The following is a 16,856-nucleotide window of genomic DNA, read 5'->3' on the forward strand; positions in this document are numbered from 1 at the left end:
TTTGAATAGACTGAATGGAGAGTATAAAATCGTAGTTTTACTGTACCATTCTGCATTGTAAATAATATATTGAATAAAAAATAAATAAATACAGTAAATAATACAAGTTCATTAGCAAAATTAAAATTCATGACAAGAAAATAAATATAATAATATTTATTTAGAGAAGTAGGCTTAGAATCAATCTTAGTCACACACTCAGTTCATTATCAAATCAAAAATTCCGCCCTATTCAAGTTTCCTTTTTTTCCATTCAGGATATTTACATAAAAAATAATTCATGGTATACAAAAGTAATGTACAGAATTTATATATATATACTGTATAGAGTGCAATATACAAATCTAAATTTATATAGGCCTATAGATATATGTACCACAAATGTTTTACCGTATTTATTCAAATAAACGCCCTGCTTTGAAAAAATGCTTACATCCAATAAACGCTCCCACCACACACACAACATAATTTTGAATAAACGCCCCCTCAGATAAATGCTCTGGGGTCTTTATTTCTTTCCTCAAATAAACGCCTGCCACATGCATATACATAATTATGTATTGGTGCATTATAACACATTTCTAATTTGTAGTAGAATTCCCATCATCTACAATTGACAAAGTACAATTTTGAAGAATTTTTACTGTATTTTATCACCTCTTGATATTAATTGTGTTTTATTTTTTCATTTTTAGGGAGAATTTGTTGATTATACATATGTTACCATATTACACCCAAAAAAATAAACACTTCCCTCGAATAAACGCCTCCCTCAAATAAACGCCCTTCTAAAAACACTAACAAAAAATAAACGCCCCGGGGCGTTTATTCGGATTACTACGGTATACCATTAATAGACCTCAATACTATTGGTGTGCATTAAAAAGATACAGTTTTTATACTGTAACATTGGTATTGTACTAATTAAACCCAATACCTCATACATTTAATGGTAATCATATTAATCATGATTTCATCTTTCTAACTCTTTCAATTTACAATAAAAAATAAAACTTTACATAAGATTTAATTTTGACAATTAAAATATTCATTATGCTTAACACACAGTGTTCAAACTTTCTCTATTATAATTTTGAAACAAAATAATGTATACTGGTTTCGTGTAATTTATATATAATATATAAATTAAAAAATATGTGAAGCCGTATTCGACAATCACAAACACCTCGCAGTGTTCACGCATAAACAGAGTAAGTTGTTTATGCTGCTGATTATCTGATCAAATTTGCCTTCAGACTAATGTGTATAGTTTAAAATGATTTTAAAAAGAAACCAATTATGTCATGGTTCATGTAAAAACACCCCTTCAAATTACGATCTACCTTACCCCAATCAAAATAAATGCTCCTCTTAAAAAACTACCTCTCCTTATTAGCCAATTTATTTTCAAATTATAGATCCCTTGGTTCTTATGCGGTAGTTATTTGAATTCATATTTCTGTAAACTTTATTATTGTGGATGTGTGTTTATTTAAAAATAAATATTCACCATTAAATTTATTAATAAATTGGCAAGATAATAATTTTAATTAAAAAAAAAAATAAATAAACCAAATAAGTACAAACATAGCAAAGATGATTGATGCTGGAATACATTTCCAGTCTGATTTTGTTTAAATAGAGTTAAGAGGCTTTCACACTCTGGCCGCAGTTCAGGTTCATGCCAGATTGTGTGTACAGCGTTGTGAAAACAATACATGGAATTGCGCTGTTATTTTACTGGGGCAGGTGTGAAGGACGCTTTATACAGTATCAACTTACTGACTTCAAAAAGTTAGCTGGTTGCTTTTGATTTGCTATGACCTAGTTTTGGTGGATTCTATGTGTTGACCAATGAAAAAATACAGGTCTCAGGTCACCACAAAGCGACCAATGAAAAAATACAGGTCTCAGGTCACCACAAAGCGAAATCTCCCTATTGTGTATTAGTTCAAGTTACATTTTCCTTCCCAGGGCTCTCTCATCAATCAATCTCACCAATGTGAGCAATAGTACACCCTTAAAATAAAGGCGTACCAAGTTTTTAAAATGCACACAATTGAATTGTGCACACTGGACCTACAGTTTATAGTCCTTATCCAACAAGACTTGTTCTACAACCACCAGAACAACGCAGTCTGATGGCTGTTAACTTATGCTGATGTTAAGACACACACTGGCCTACAGTATAATATATAAATGTAAATGTTAGAATTTTAAAATTTCTATACAAAATTATTATAAAAAGTATTTGCTGTACATTTATATATGTGATTTAAAGTAATAATAATAACCATTAATTGAATAAAAATCTCCTTTCAACAACTTAATCACTTGTTGAATAATTAAAATACATAATTCTCTACAAATTTATGGCAGTTTTTAGTCAACAATTCAACTAGATGCAAAACGTCTCTAGTCAATTGTTGTCTTTAGGAATTTTAAAACTCTGTGAAGCAATTCTTCATGTAAAAAGTCGCTTTGTAACAGCTGAGCTAAACAAAAATGCTCACATGTGTACAAGCTTGTATTAAAACACAATAGGCTTATTCCGCTGGTAGCGTATGAGCTCCTTACACTGCTCGCAAAAGATCTACTCGCACCGCTCAGAGAGAAAAAACGTGGAGTCCAGACAGACCAGGGTGGTCTTGGTCTTCCCTGGACAGATCAAGCCTAATAACAGATCCAATAACCACGCTTTTGTTTCCTACTGATTCATTGAGAAATTGAACTGAAATTACTCATGCAAATCAGCTGGTACATTACCACATCTGAGGACCTTTCTTCCAAAAGCGCTATGTCATAGCATCATCCAATTGAGTATCTGTCAGATTGACTGTGCTTAGCACAAAACCCATATCATGGTTCCATTTGATATAAGTTGTTTGAGTGACAAAACATATTAATTCAAATAACTGGTAATAATTAAATTCCAAGTATTGCATAATTTATTTGCACTCTTCTTGATGTCAGCCAATTTTCAATCTTATCATGAACTTTGTATTGAATTTTCCATCACCTGGTAAGATCTTTTGCGATTTTCTTTTACTTTCCCTGAAGATTCTGATTGATTACTTAAGTCCGTCGTTTGGTTTTTACTTTCACCAGAGTACTCAGCTGTCCTAGAAGGACTTGAACTACTACTTTCTGTAGGAGATTCAAGGATGGGTGAAAATCCAGCAGAACCCGTACTAAAACTTTGCTTTAATTGGTTGAGATGTGGGTATGGCGAGGGAAGGTTGACATGCGTTGACGTTGTCGTCACTGAACTCTCACTATAATCACCACTCTTATGATTTGGACTTTTATATGGGGTCGTATTTCCTTGCGAAGATCCCTGGGAATGTGAACTTTCGCTGGAGCTGCTTCTTGTTTCCGTTGACGAATCTTTTTTCATTTTACGACGTTTAGCTAACGGTGCGTGCGACACATCCATTAGAAAGAATCCTTCTCGATGAGCTTTGTGGAAAGCTTTGAGAGTTTCTTTAACTTTTGGCCTAACACTGGTGCTAAATATGTTGAGCACACCGGGGGTCATCAGAGGTGTTGTACTGTACTGTGCACCCTGGATCCATTCATTTCTGCTAAGCTCTTCCATGGTTAAGCGACTTGTAGAATCTACATTTAGTAAACCTAAAAATATGAATGATTTCACAATTATTAGCAAACTGACCACAATAAGCAACATCATTGCAGATTGGTGCTAAAGCATATGCAATGGTAGCTGCAGACCCTAGAAATGGTGCCTGAGGAATCTAAAATGGTAACTGCAGACCCTAGAAATGATGCCTGGGGAATCTAAAATGGTAACTGTAGACCCTAGAAATGATGCCTGGGGAATCTAAAATGGTAACTGCAGACCTTAGAAATGATGCCTGGGGAATCTAAAATGGTAACTGCAGACCCTAGAAATGGTGCCTGGGGAATCTAAAATGGTAATTGCAGACCCTAGAAATGGTGCCTGGGGAATCTAAAATGGTAACATAAAAATTATCCCTAGGAGGCTGAAATGGCAACTACAGCCTATATAAATGGTGCCTGGGATGGGAAATCTGTAATAATAGTAATCCATAAAAATGGTACTTGGGACAGCCATTTAAAAATGGTACTTGGGACAGCCATTTAAAAATGGTACCTGGGCATCTGGAATGTTACTCTGGGTACTCCCTACAGCCCCTAGAATGGTGGTATGGTTACCTTTTATCAAATCCTTTGCAGCTTCAGACACAGACTGCCATTCTTTACCATCTAAGCTAAAGTCTCCTTGTTTTATCCTCATCATGATAGAAGCAGCACTATTATCACCACTATTCCTCTTGGCCTGGAATGGCACATGACCTGACAGCATTGTATACTAGGAAAAATGATGAAAATCAACCAATGTTAACAAGTAGTGACCACTAGGATGCAACACAAGGGACTTAGATGTAATGTATCAACAGAAAGTGATGCAAGTAAACAACCAACAATGCATCAGTGCCGCAAATTGACCTTTTCATCATTTGAGAGAGTCTATGAAAAATCAAATCAGTTGATTTTATGCAATACTGTATCACCAATTAGTTGACAACCCATTTAAAAAAAATTGGAACTACGTTTTAGTCAAGAAAAGTTATTTTTGGGCACTTTTAGCATTAAAAGAACATCAAAACAGCTTACAAGAATAACCCCTAGACTCCAGATATCACATGAGGCATCATATCCCTCATCTTTATGTGATATTTGATGCAAGACTTCTGGTGCAGCATAAGATAATGTAAAACATGGCGTCATCAATGGCTGGTTGAAATTGGTTACACGGGCAAAACCGAAGTCTATGATTTTTAACTCCGCATCGTCACTATCATCTTTGAATAATATATTCTGTTGAGAAATGTGAAAATTATTTTATTTAAAGTTAAATTTATGATTGTTTTATTTCATGGTAATTCCAAGTTTTTCAAGAGATTAAATAGCGCTGTTATGAATACAATGCAGAGGACATAGAGATAATTGATAAATAACAGAATGTTGTTTATACTGATATCTTTAGGTACAGCTGTTTTATCTTGGCTCAGCATATCAATTATAGGGGGCTCACTATACATAAACTTGCAAATCACAATTGTGTATAGATACACTGTAGTCAGTTGTCTGGTGGAAATTCCCCTGTTATATCATTTGGTAAACACCCAAGCTTCACTGTTAATTTAAATACTATTTTAAAGGTCAAAGTTCACTGCTTGAATTTTCAATATATGTACAAATCACTCATATTCATAATTGTATTTGACATACCTCTGGTTTTAAATCCCTGTGTACAACTCCTTTGTCGTGCATAAAACTCACAGCTGACACTAATTTTCTCATGATAGAGCTTGCTTCGACTTCTGCAAATTGTTCTTTTCTTCTTATCCTATCTAACAGCTCACCACCTTGGCATATTTCCAGTATTATATAGGTATGCAGCTAAAACAAGATACAAATATGAAATTAACTAAACTTAAATCCATGAACTAGAAGGAAATAACAAGTAGTGTTTACACAGTATGTATGCTTATCATTTTCTGAGAACTGAGCATTAAAAACTGGAAAAACCCAACACACATTCTTAGAGAATAACAACAAATACATTTATCTACATGATAACAGCGATATTTTTATTCTCTACCCAAGCCTGTAGCCAAGATTGTTAAAGGCCTCTTTTCCACAATGGATACAAATTTAGCGCAATTATAATACATGTAATATAGTAACAAATATATAAATCCAATTACTGAAAAAATTACAATGCTGTGGGTATCAGTGGCTGGATCTCAATGGAGATACAAATAAAATAAGCACTGAAAAAATTATAATGCTGTGGGTATCAGTGGCTGGATCTCAATGGAGATACAAATAAAATAAGCACTGAAAAAATGACAATGCTGTGGGTATCAGTGGCTGAATCTCAATGGAGATACACATAAAATAAGCACTGAAAAAATTACAATGCTGTGGGTATCAGTGGCTGGATCTCAATGGAGATACAAATAAAATAAGCACTGAAAAAAAAGCAAAAAGCCAAATCAAAACGATAAAGTAAAACAGCCAGTAAAGTTAGCAGAGCTTTCGGGCAACATTAGCCCTTCATCAGTGCAAGTGAAGGAATTTGGATAAAGTCATAGCATAAGAACTGGCAAGTGCTGCCTGGGTGGACAGGAATAAAAGAAATACAACAAAGGAGACAGGGTGGTAAATGGTGGGTGGAGACTGAGTAAATATATACTGTAATTCATTTTTTTTAATGTCTCACAAAAAACGTGGACAAATTTTAATGCCTTTACCTCATCTTTAAATTCTGCATGTAATTTAATAATATTTGAATGGCCTTGACATAACTGTAATGTTTTCAGTTCCTGTGAACAGTCTATTCTCCTACTCACGATCTTCACTGCATATTCCTGACCAGTTTTTCTATGTTTGCATTTTCTATAAAATCATATAAACAAAAGAATTAAATAATTTGTTCTATTTAAACATGAATAATAATAAAATATATTTTATTATTTATCAAATTTACCTGCAAACTGAAAAGCTTCCATCGCCAAGTGCGTCTGATTTCAAATCCAATTCGTATAATTTATTAAATGGAGAATTCTATTTGAAAAAAAAGAATTGTAAACTATTTTTATATTCATAATTATCAGGGGTAAAGCTTTGTCTACACTATCAAACTTTATGTGACAACAAAATGTGATGTGCTCATATATAATTATGTACATGATAATGTCATTCATATCACTACCATATTTGGGCACACGACACTATTTTTGTCAAACTAGTTTGATAGTGTAGACAGAGCTTAACACCTGTGATAATACAATTACTTTAGGTCCACAAATGAAATTATATACTATACCTTCAAAGCCAATATATTGCTAATTTGAGAATCCGTCGGTTTATTTGTATTGGGAGGAGACAGAAGGTTGTCGGTGACAGCGTTGTCGGTAAACAAGATAGAGGGCGCTATGAATGAGTATCCCTAAAAAAAAAGAAAGACAGCAACATAGTTATCTTTTGGTAATGAATTTCAAGAACATAGCCCAAAAATATAGGCAGACCACAGACCTATGATTGAAATAAGTTTGGACAAATTTCACCATGTACAATATTAAAACATGGCCTTATCACTTTTCACAATGCCATCCCATTGTTTTGCCCTTATGTGTGATATTGAGGGTTTTCCTGTTTCTCCCTTTGTCCATATTACAGCAAAATATCAATGGAGCACTTTTTATTTTCAAGTTGTATTTTGATATCACTAGATAAACACTATGATAATACTTACTCTAAACACTCTGCAATCAGCTGTGTTAGGTATAGCAGCTGGCGATTCAGCTACCACCATGTCAGTAAACTCTGACGCAAAATTACTGACATCCGTTTTATTCCTGATGACAGGTTTGAACGGAGCTGGAATCTTCCTTGCCATTAATTTTGACCAATTCAATCCCTAAAAAATATAATTTAAAGATTCAAAAAGAGTTATAGATAGTGCAAATTCATTTATAGTATTCACCAGCCCAATTTCTCAAGTTTACAAAAAGCTGAACATACAATAGTACCTCAATTGTTAAAATGGCAGATAATAATGCATGACATGTGATACGAAATGACAATGATGCTTAACATGATTTAACTGTAGTGGAGCTGTAGCTTGGTGTTTAACATGCTTGCTTCCAATCCCAAGGTACAGGGTTCAATCCTGACCTAATGTCAGGGTTCAATTCTGACCTAGTGTCAGGGTTGTAACTCATGACTCAACTTCACTCACTAAGCTTCAAATGAGAATTAGTTTTAAAAATAGTTTATCTATCCTGCAATTGGTGAGTTGCTTACTGCTTGATGAGTATGAAATAAAAAAGCTACAAATTAGCGTTTGTTATACCTTGAAAAATGGATGCGTTTTGATTTCATCAGCACCTGTGGGACCTGAACCAAGACGTTGACTTGGATTCTTGACTAGCAGCTTGGTTATAAGATCCTTTGCATCATTACTAAATGTAGTTGGCATCGGTGCATTAATTGTTAAAATTCTCCTGTATAAGCAAGAAATAAAATAAATAAATATAAAGTTAAATGTTTTTTCTTAAACATGAAAAATAAAAGTAAAATCAAACTTTGAAGAAGCTATTTTATTAAAAAGATATTCACTTTCTCCACTTCCCCTCCCCCCAAAAAAACAAACACAATAATTATGATATTTAACCAGAAATACATTGTCTTCCAGAATACTATCTGCTCTACATAGCTGATACACTTATGTTCTCTATTATCTCTGTTTAGCTTAGCTAGCATAACCGGTGATAGCCTACATCAGGCTTAGTGCAAGTCAACATTTTCCAAGCAAACCAGGAATAAGGCGTCTGAGTCATAGCTCTACTTTTCACAGAAGTCACATGACCAGAACATAATTCCAATTATTCTGAAACAAATTAAATCAACCTACTTGGATATTTCAGATTGTGAATTCCTTTCACCGTCGACAGTAAAGGGTGACGCCCCTGTTAGTAATTCATACATAAGGACAGCCAATGACCACCAGTCAACTGCTTTGTCATGGCCACCACTTCCACCCTTTACAACCTCTGGAGCCATGTACTCTATCGTGCCACAAAACGAATATGCTCGGTGAGTCTGTTGAAACAAATATAATTTCAGTCAACTCTCCAAATACTGCACACCCTTGGGTTGGCCCATAGTATGTCAGGATTTCCAGAAAATCTCATATTATGAATGTGGTATTAATGATGAAAAAGAATGAGAACTTTTGGGCATTTAACAGAAGTCTGCTTTTAAGGAAGATTCCGAGAGAGTTTGGTATTGGAAGAGTTGACTTAAATAAAACGATATATTCTGAATGTGAGCTTCAAAGAGGTCTTGTACCACAAACTACATACTGTAACATTAGTACAGTAAAGGATTTTATAATGAAATATAATTTAAATAGATCTGCGTTTGGGAGATTTTCTGAATCTGAAATATTTCAACTATAAATTTAAAATGCAAACATGAGTATCTACTAATATAAGCTAAGTACAGCTATTATTTTATAATGTAAGACATTTACTACAACATGACCTTAAAAAATCAATGATTTTATTAATAATTAAAATTCAAATTCAGTGCTTACAGACTGAAGGTCATGCACTGTCAAATCATTAATTTAGTTTATACTTGTGAAAACTAGAATTGATCTAAATTCATCATTTATTTAGTACAATATCAATACTTCATTAAAAAGATACTAGTTGCTTTTGGATATGTACAAATGAAATGAATGTTTTTAAATTGCATTTGCAGATGAGAAGACAGGGAAAGAATGGTTGTAACACTATGTTTTCTAGAATACATATTGCCCTTCAAAATATTTAATATGTACTATTTTCAACACAAAGTATGTAGATTAATTTGATTACAAATTTGATAACAATTACACAGGACACTTTATACGTTTTTAATTATTTACTAACTTCAAACTAACAAATTAACACATCGATCAATAAATCAATAATGATCTATACCATCCTAGGTACATTAAAGAATAACTTAAATCAATAATCCTTGTAAGTCTTAACTTAAACTTTAAAAGAATCAACATTCAATTTAGCTTACAGAATCAGGCAGAAATTCTTTACTCAGTCCAAAGTCTGTCAAGATAATATGGCCGTCTTGATCCAATAAGATATTTTCCAACTTAATATCCCGATATATTATGCCAAGCTAAAATAAATAAAATGTGTTAGTTAAGGCTAATGCCCTTTATTAGGAGTGAGTGGATGAGAAGGTGTGGGTAATTATTGTATAGTTGAGATATATGTCAACAAATACATTGCCTAACATGATAAGAGGTGTAATGCTTAAGGAGGTGGGGCGGTTTAAGTACATTCTTACCTTGTGCAAATGTTCTAAAGCCAGAATAACTTCCCCTATGTATATCTTAACCTCTGCCTCTGTGAAGTGTTCCCTTTGATAAAGATGAGTGAACAACTCGCCGCCATTTACATAATCTGTAATTGTTAAAAAATAGTCAACATCAATAAATAAAACTAAGTTAAAGTTGCATAACATTGGATATGACACTACAGTATGTTATCTATTAATCTTTTTTAGATAACGTAGATAACTCAATTGAGGCTAAACTCTTAATATATTACATACAGTAGAACTTTAACTAAGGGGACACTCTCCTCCTGATGAATGAGGAATGTACACCTGTATGTATAACATTATAGCCAACCCCAATCCGGGCCCCAAAGATACAGTACTGTATGTCAATAATAATATTATTAAAAGTTAATTATTATTACTGTAAGTTTAAATCTAAATCTGGCATTTATTGTGGGTCAATACGATAGGGTCAAGATATTTTTTCCATAAAAATCTATTTCATTTTTCTTCTTTTTCAAATCATTTTACAATGGCCATCATAAACTGACACATTGTGAAAGACACCTGCTGTACTTGTATAATAATTGACAACCAAACCCATCCAATATTTTGAACTCCAACTTCTGAAAACTATGGCAACAACTTGTTTCAGCAGTTATTATTATTTACAACCCTATATAAAGTGCAAAGTTCTGTTTTTAACAAAACATTCTTAGTTGTACAGTATATTGAAATATAAGAAGAACATACTAGGCAGAGAGAGTGTGAATGCCCTTAGAGAGATTGAGTCATAGTTTAGTATTGGCAATAGCTAGCATAACATGTATAGTTGTTAAGTATTCACTATGAGTAATGCACTGTATGTTTATTAATAGTAGGTTGGTACAGTCACAAGTAGTGTCATGTACTCCACAAAGAATCAACTTAAATTTGTTTTAAAAAATCACAATAAAAAACCGATAAAAATCACCAATAATATATTTAAATATGAATTATGAAACATTTTCTATCAAGACTGAATGAAATATAATACATATGGGACTAAGTATGCTTGTAAAAAATGATTATATTTTAAGCATACTATAAATTGTACTAAAAAAATGTAGTGAAGTATTGAACATATATATCTAAAATAACCAAATATGGACATTTATATTGTAATTTGTAGTAACATTTGAATATTAAAAAATCTCATTAATAATCAAATTCTAACTATGGACATTTTATATAAAATATGCTGTAATTTGTAGCAACACATTGCATTACAAAATCCAAAGTAATCATATTTTAAACATTGAAATTTGTTATTAAAGTTAATGTATTAAGATAGTTGCAGGACATTCAATATGTTGTAGATCTGTGATTTGTTTGGCTATTTGTAATTAATGAAATCATGAACTTAACATATAAGGTGACAAGGTATATGTCATGTAATTAATATCAAATTTTAAGACATCCTGGCAACTAATTACAATAATGCCATGACCTGAAACAAAGTGCATGATATGTTTTAACTTGTAGAAATTGACCTTCCTTATAAAAACCACAAAATCTAGAGTAGACATGTATAAGAATTACACATTCAGACAACAATAGTATTTTCAGATTTTGAACATTGACAAAACAATTATAGTATGTATGCAAATTGAATATTACTATACAGAATACCATGTTTTATTTAAATTCAAGCAAAAATAAAAAAAGAAAAATGGGAACCAGAAAAAAGTAGCCCTAGTTGGAGAGAAGAGAAGGACAGTGAAAAGAAAAGAGAAACAATTACAAATCGTTAAGTATTAAAATATATGAGGTATTGGAATAAATAAATATATTTGTATTCAGAAGAAAATATTGATACAAGCTCGAACAGTAGATAATTCTAGTATGCATTATCTTACCCAGTATAAGATGAAGTTTAGAGTCTGTCTGAAAAGCATAATGTAGAGTGACCAGGAAGGGGCATCTTCTGACCGCCTCCAACACTTGACGTTCAGTCATCGTATGTTCTGCCGTCTTTGCTTTCTGGACAATGCTCGCCTTTTTTAGAACTTTCATTGCAAACAGCTGACCACGATCATTACCGGTCACTTTACGTACAAGGAATACTTTTCCATATGCTGCAAAAATAGATTGGTTTAATGGTCTCTTTTACACTATTCAGATAATAAGTAGATATATTACAACAATATTTCAAACACTAAATTTGTTCCAAATTTGTTCAAGCTGTTTTTTACAGTATTGTAATAATTACATAAATTATTTTACCTAAAATGGCTAAAACAAACTAATTACTATTATTGATTTTGTACAGTTTCATCAAACTAATGTTCGTATTACACTAATGTTCACAAAACGATTTGAATTGAAAAATTAATAAAGAGTTTAGTTTAATGATTATATTGTCAGTGAGTGAGCAGGTGGTAAATTGGGTAAAAGCTATAAACTAAAAATGAATTTGATTAATTATCAACTTTTATTACAAATTAAATATTAATTTGTTTGTTATCAAAAATGTTCCATAAAGTCATCGTTGATAGTGTAAACTGCACACCATTTATGCAGTGTCTTAATCCAGTGGAACAGCCTTAATGATTCACATTCATCATGTCTAAATGTACCTTCTTATTGCATCCAGGGTATGTAGAGATTATCAGTCTTGACAGCTACTAGCTCATTATGTATGTGGATATATCCAGGAGTGTAAAATATTCCCAGGGTTCATTATATTCTCTGCATTGTACCCCATCATCATTCCTCCATGGTGGTTTCATATATTTCCATCATCCAGGAATTGTATTGACAATTGTAATAGTATATTGTTTATATCCTATGGTTATATCCTATGGTTCCAAATATTTAATGTCATTTATATTTTTTTAAATATACTGATGATGATGATGACTTACCTCCGGTTCCTAGAACTTTAAGCAGTTCAAAGTCTGTGCTATCAACACCCCCGGGGTGATCTGTGTAATTAGCTAAAATAAAAAATAGAAAAATGTTATAGTTATGCAACAAAAAGGGGATAATACAGTACGTTATTAATTTCTCTCATGATCATACACCCACCCACCCAAGTCATTGTCTTAGACTTTTGTATTAGACTTGCCCCAAGTCTGTATTTAATTTGCTTTTTTCATGTTAGTTTACCAGTCAGTGTATCTAATGTTGTCTGGAAAATACGTATTAAATAAACACCATACTGTATGTGCCAATATTTATCTTTTACCAATATTATTATATTAAGTTGAAACACAGTCTAGAAGCTACACTTTATATGCTGTCCATATTATGAACAATTAAATGTTGGTCAGTTGGATTCTCAAAGAAACATCCCTCACTCAATATGTATTTTAATGACGGCTATAATCATATTCCAAGGTCTATAAATAACAGATTGCTTGGTCATGCTTCAATGGTTATGATAATATACCTTAGTTTTAACGAAAAATATGAAATAGGAGGAACGAATGGAGGAAAATAGACTGTTCTAGTTAATATAAATCATTATATAATAAACAGTAAAGGTATAAATGGTTTAAGTTCATTGACCTTCAAAGGATGAATGAAGACTAATAGTTTAATAACTATAGTACTGTATTATATAATTTATTTCAATCTTTATTTAGAGAGTACGGCAACCCTTCAAGATTCTAATATAAATTTACGTAAGGGCAAAACTTCGGTAAATCGCATGTTACTTCTAGAATTTTTACTCGATGGTATATACAGTTGGTTCGTACTTTCGTATAAAGAATATATTTAAAAATTGTTCCTAATTTGTACCCTCTTCCCCATCCCTCAACCCTAATGTTATATACAAAACACATATTGGGTTTGTTTAAATGAGTCCAAATCAAAAATTTGTGTCTCTTTCGGAAGTAATTCCTAGGGTGCTAATTTTAGTTGACTACATAAATCATCGTGTCTATTTATTCGTTTCTGTAAACGACAATGTATTATAGTCCTGCAGTACGTACATTTAAAAAAAACCAGTTTTTTTACATTGAAATTACTGTGTATTCGAGAACCATCTGTGGGCACGACCTAGATGGTACGCGAGCAAAGCAAGCGAACCATCTAGTTATTTAAAATTACTATTAAACCACTATACATAAATTAAGAATTATAATTACATTTGACAAATTAATATTAAATAAGGTTTTAAAAATTAATATTGGAACATTCTTTTAACAATTTTTTGTTTTGTACTTCAATTTAATAAGAACATGTTTTACTTGGAAACCTTTTTGTGAATTTAGATCCTGGAGGATTTATAGAACAAAGTTGTAAACAAAAGGTAAAAAGGTGTTGAATTGATGGTACAGTTAAATGTACAATGCAGTTTATTGATGAGTATGGTGGGCCACAATACTTGTTTACAGAGGTTATCATTCTACAGTACTGTATGTAGCTGTCCTGTTGTTTAATTACTAAACACCTTTCTTTTAAAGGGCTTTGAAGAACATAATTTATTTTAAAAATTAATAAATTTAATTAACAATAATAAAAATAAATCCTTTTACAAAATTAGTCTTAATACTAAATTAAGCAGTATTATTTATATATTACATTTATTTTATCAGTAGTTAACTAAACGGCACATTGTACAATATTTATAAAATAGTTTGTAGGAAGAACCACTTAGCTATTTGTAAAAACAAATACAATAAAAATAGTTTATTATTGTTCAATAATAACTAAATTGAAAATAAATAATAATAATAATATACTATTAATTTATAAAGTGTTACGAATATGATGAAAACAGATATTGGCCATTGTAATTAATATAAATAATAAAACAATCAATAAAAACACTAGGCCTACTTACTAATAATAATACACAAGTTAGTAAATTATTAAAATTACACTCAACTCTGTTCTAAAAAAAAAATTAATTTACAGCATGACAGCAACAATATTAGTTATTCTTAGAAGTACAACGTTTTTAGAATTAGTATACTAATATATTCTGGAAAAAAGCTGCAAGGAATAGTGAGGAATTTAACGAGTTTCATCGTATACATTACGACTATCCTAGGCCAGCCTTCAGCGACCTACTGCTGGTTAACATACTCGGGGTCAATGATGCCTCGCTATACTGCTGCTCTCGGTTGTGGTTAGTTAGCCCAGACACCACCTGCAGATGAAATCTTTGATCTTGCTAATTCTAGCTAAATTAACACATATCTTACCATTTTTTAGCTCATGTTTTATAGTCTTAGTCCTATTTACCATTTCCTGAGCCATCGTGGGTTGGTATAGTGACTATAACCCGGGTATTTTTCCCGATATTTGTACACGGAACTGCTCTAGAGTATCATACTTTGCGGTCAAGTCAGATACGCTTGATGAACTTCCTAGCCAGGTAACTAACTTCCCACTGAATATTCATTAGCTGCATGCTGAGGGCATTTTTTTTTTCCATCCCAAATTTATGTAATAAAAATAAATTTTAATCTAGAGGTCACCTTTCATGGGCAGATCCAGGATTTTAATATTAACTAATATTAACTAGCACTAACATTTAATAGTAATAGTCTGTCAAAAATAGATATCAAGTGGTTCATAATTCATTTATTTTAGCTGTCAAAGGGGAGCGCACGATGCCCCAAGCAAATTTTACTCGCATTCTCCACTATTTAAAAACATTAATTTATAAAAATACAAATAACAAATAACATTGGTTTTTTTTTATTTACAGTAAAAACTATGGTCAAGACCATTTGATTGATACAATACAAGTATTTTTAAAGTCTGCAATAACTTCACTTAAATGGTTAGAATCCTTGACATTACAAAATTAACATTATTGTAGGCATAACAAGTGTACAAGTTACTTTTTGTTTATTATTACAGTAGTAAATTTCGTAGTCGAAATGAAATATCACATTTAAAAGTAATATTTCAATAAATATTTTATTCAGAGAAAGAATAGCTTTTCTTACAGTTGATTAGCGCTGATAATCAATGAAAAAGAACCCTGGATTAATAAACTTATGTACAGAAAGAATAAACTTTCTGTGTACAGGTGTTATCATGGAGCAACATGGTGTTATCATGGAGCAACATGGTGTTATCATGGAGCAACATGGTGTTATCATGGAGCAACATGGTGTTATCATGGAGCAACATGGTGTTATCATGGAGCAACATGGTGTTATCATGGAGCAACATGGTGTTATCATGGAGCAACATGGTGTTATCATGGAGCAACATGGTGTTATCATGGAGCAACATGGTGTTATCATGGAGCAACATGGTGTTATCATGGAGCAACATGGTGTTATCATGGAGCAACATGGTGTTATCATGGAGCAACATGGTGTTATCATGGAGCAACATGGTGTTATCATGGAGCAACATGGTGTTATCATGGAGCAACATGGTGTTATCATGGAGCAACATGGTGTTATCATGGAGCAACATGGTGTTATCATGGAGCAACATGGTGTTATCATGGAGCAACATGGTGTTATCATGGAGCAACATAGTGTTATCATGGAGCAACATGGTGTTATCATGGAGCAACATGGTGTTATCATGGAGCAACATGGTGTTATCATGGAGCAACATGGTGTTATCATGGAGCAACATGGTGTTATCATGGAGCAACATGGTGTTATCATGGAGCAACATGGTGTTATCATGGAGCAACATGGTGTTATCATGGAGCAACATGGTGTTATCATGGAGCAACATAGTGTTATCATGGAGCAACATGGTGTTATCATGGAGCAACATGGTGTTATCATGGAGCAACATGGTGTTATCATGGAGCAACATGGTGTTATCATGGAGCAACATGGTGTTATCATGGAGCAACATGGTGTTATCATGGAGCAACATGGTGTTATCATGGAGCAACATGGTGTTATCATGGAGCAACATGGTGTTATCATGGAGCAACATGGTGTTATCATGGAGCAACATGGTGTTATCAT

The 16,856-nt window shown here is 32.5% G+C and overlaps 1 protein-coding gene across 1 annotated transcript; it reads right to left on the bottom strand.

Moving 5' to 3' along the window:
• Positions 1-147: 147 nt before the first annotated feature.
• On the bottom strand, positions 148-15,411 carry LOC144852095 (ribosomal protein S6 kinase alpha-5-like). The gene is made up of 15 exons (XM_078709803.1): positions 15,108-15,411; positions 12,816-12,887; positions 11,808-12,026; positions 9,916-10,031; positions 9,637-9,744; positions 8,471-8,658; positions 7,910-8,060; positions 7,310-7,474; positions 6,881-7,003; positions 6,542-6,618; positions 6,306-6,450; positions 5,278-5,448; positions 4,660-4,863; positions 4,198-4,354; positions 148-3,633 (listed from the first exon to the last, which is right to left on the bottom strand). The coding sequence occupies exons 1-15, from the start codon at positions 15,160-15,162 to the stop codon at positions 2,990-2,992; spliced, it is 2,595 nt and encodes an 864-aa protein (XP_078565929.1). The 5' UTR covers positions 15,163-15,411; the 3' UTR covers positions 148-2,989.
• Between the last annotated feature and the right edge of the window lie 1,445 nt (positions 15,412-16,856).

This window comes from Antedon bifida, chromosome 9, assembly GCF_963402885.1.
Source record: "Antedon bifida chromosome 9, ecAntBifi1.1, whole genome shotgun sequence".
In the NCBI taxonomy this organism is placed as follows: Eukaryota; Metazoa; Echinodermata; class Crinoidea; order Comatulida; family Antedonidae; genus Antedon; species Antedon bifida.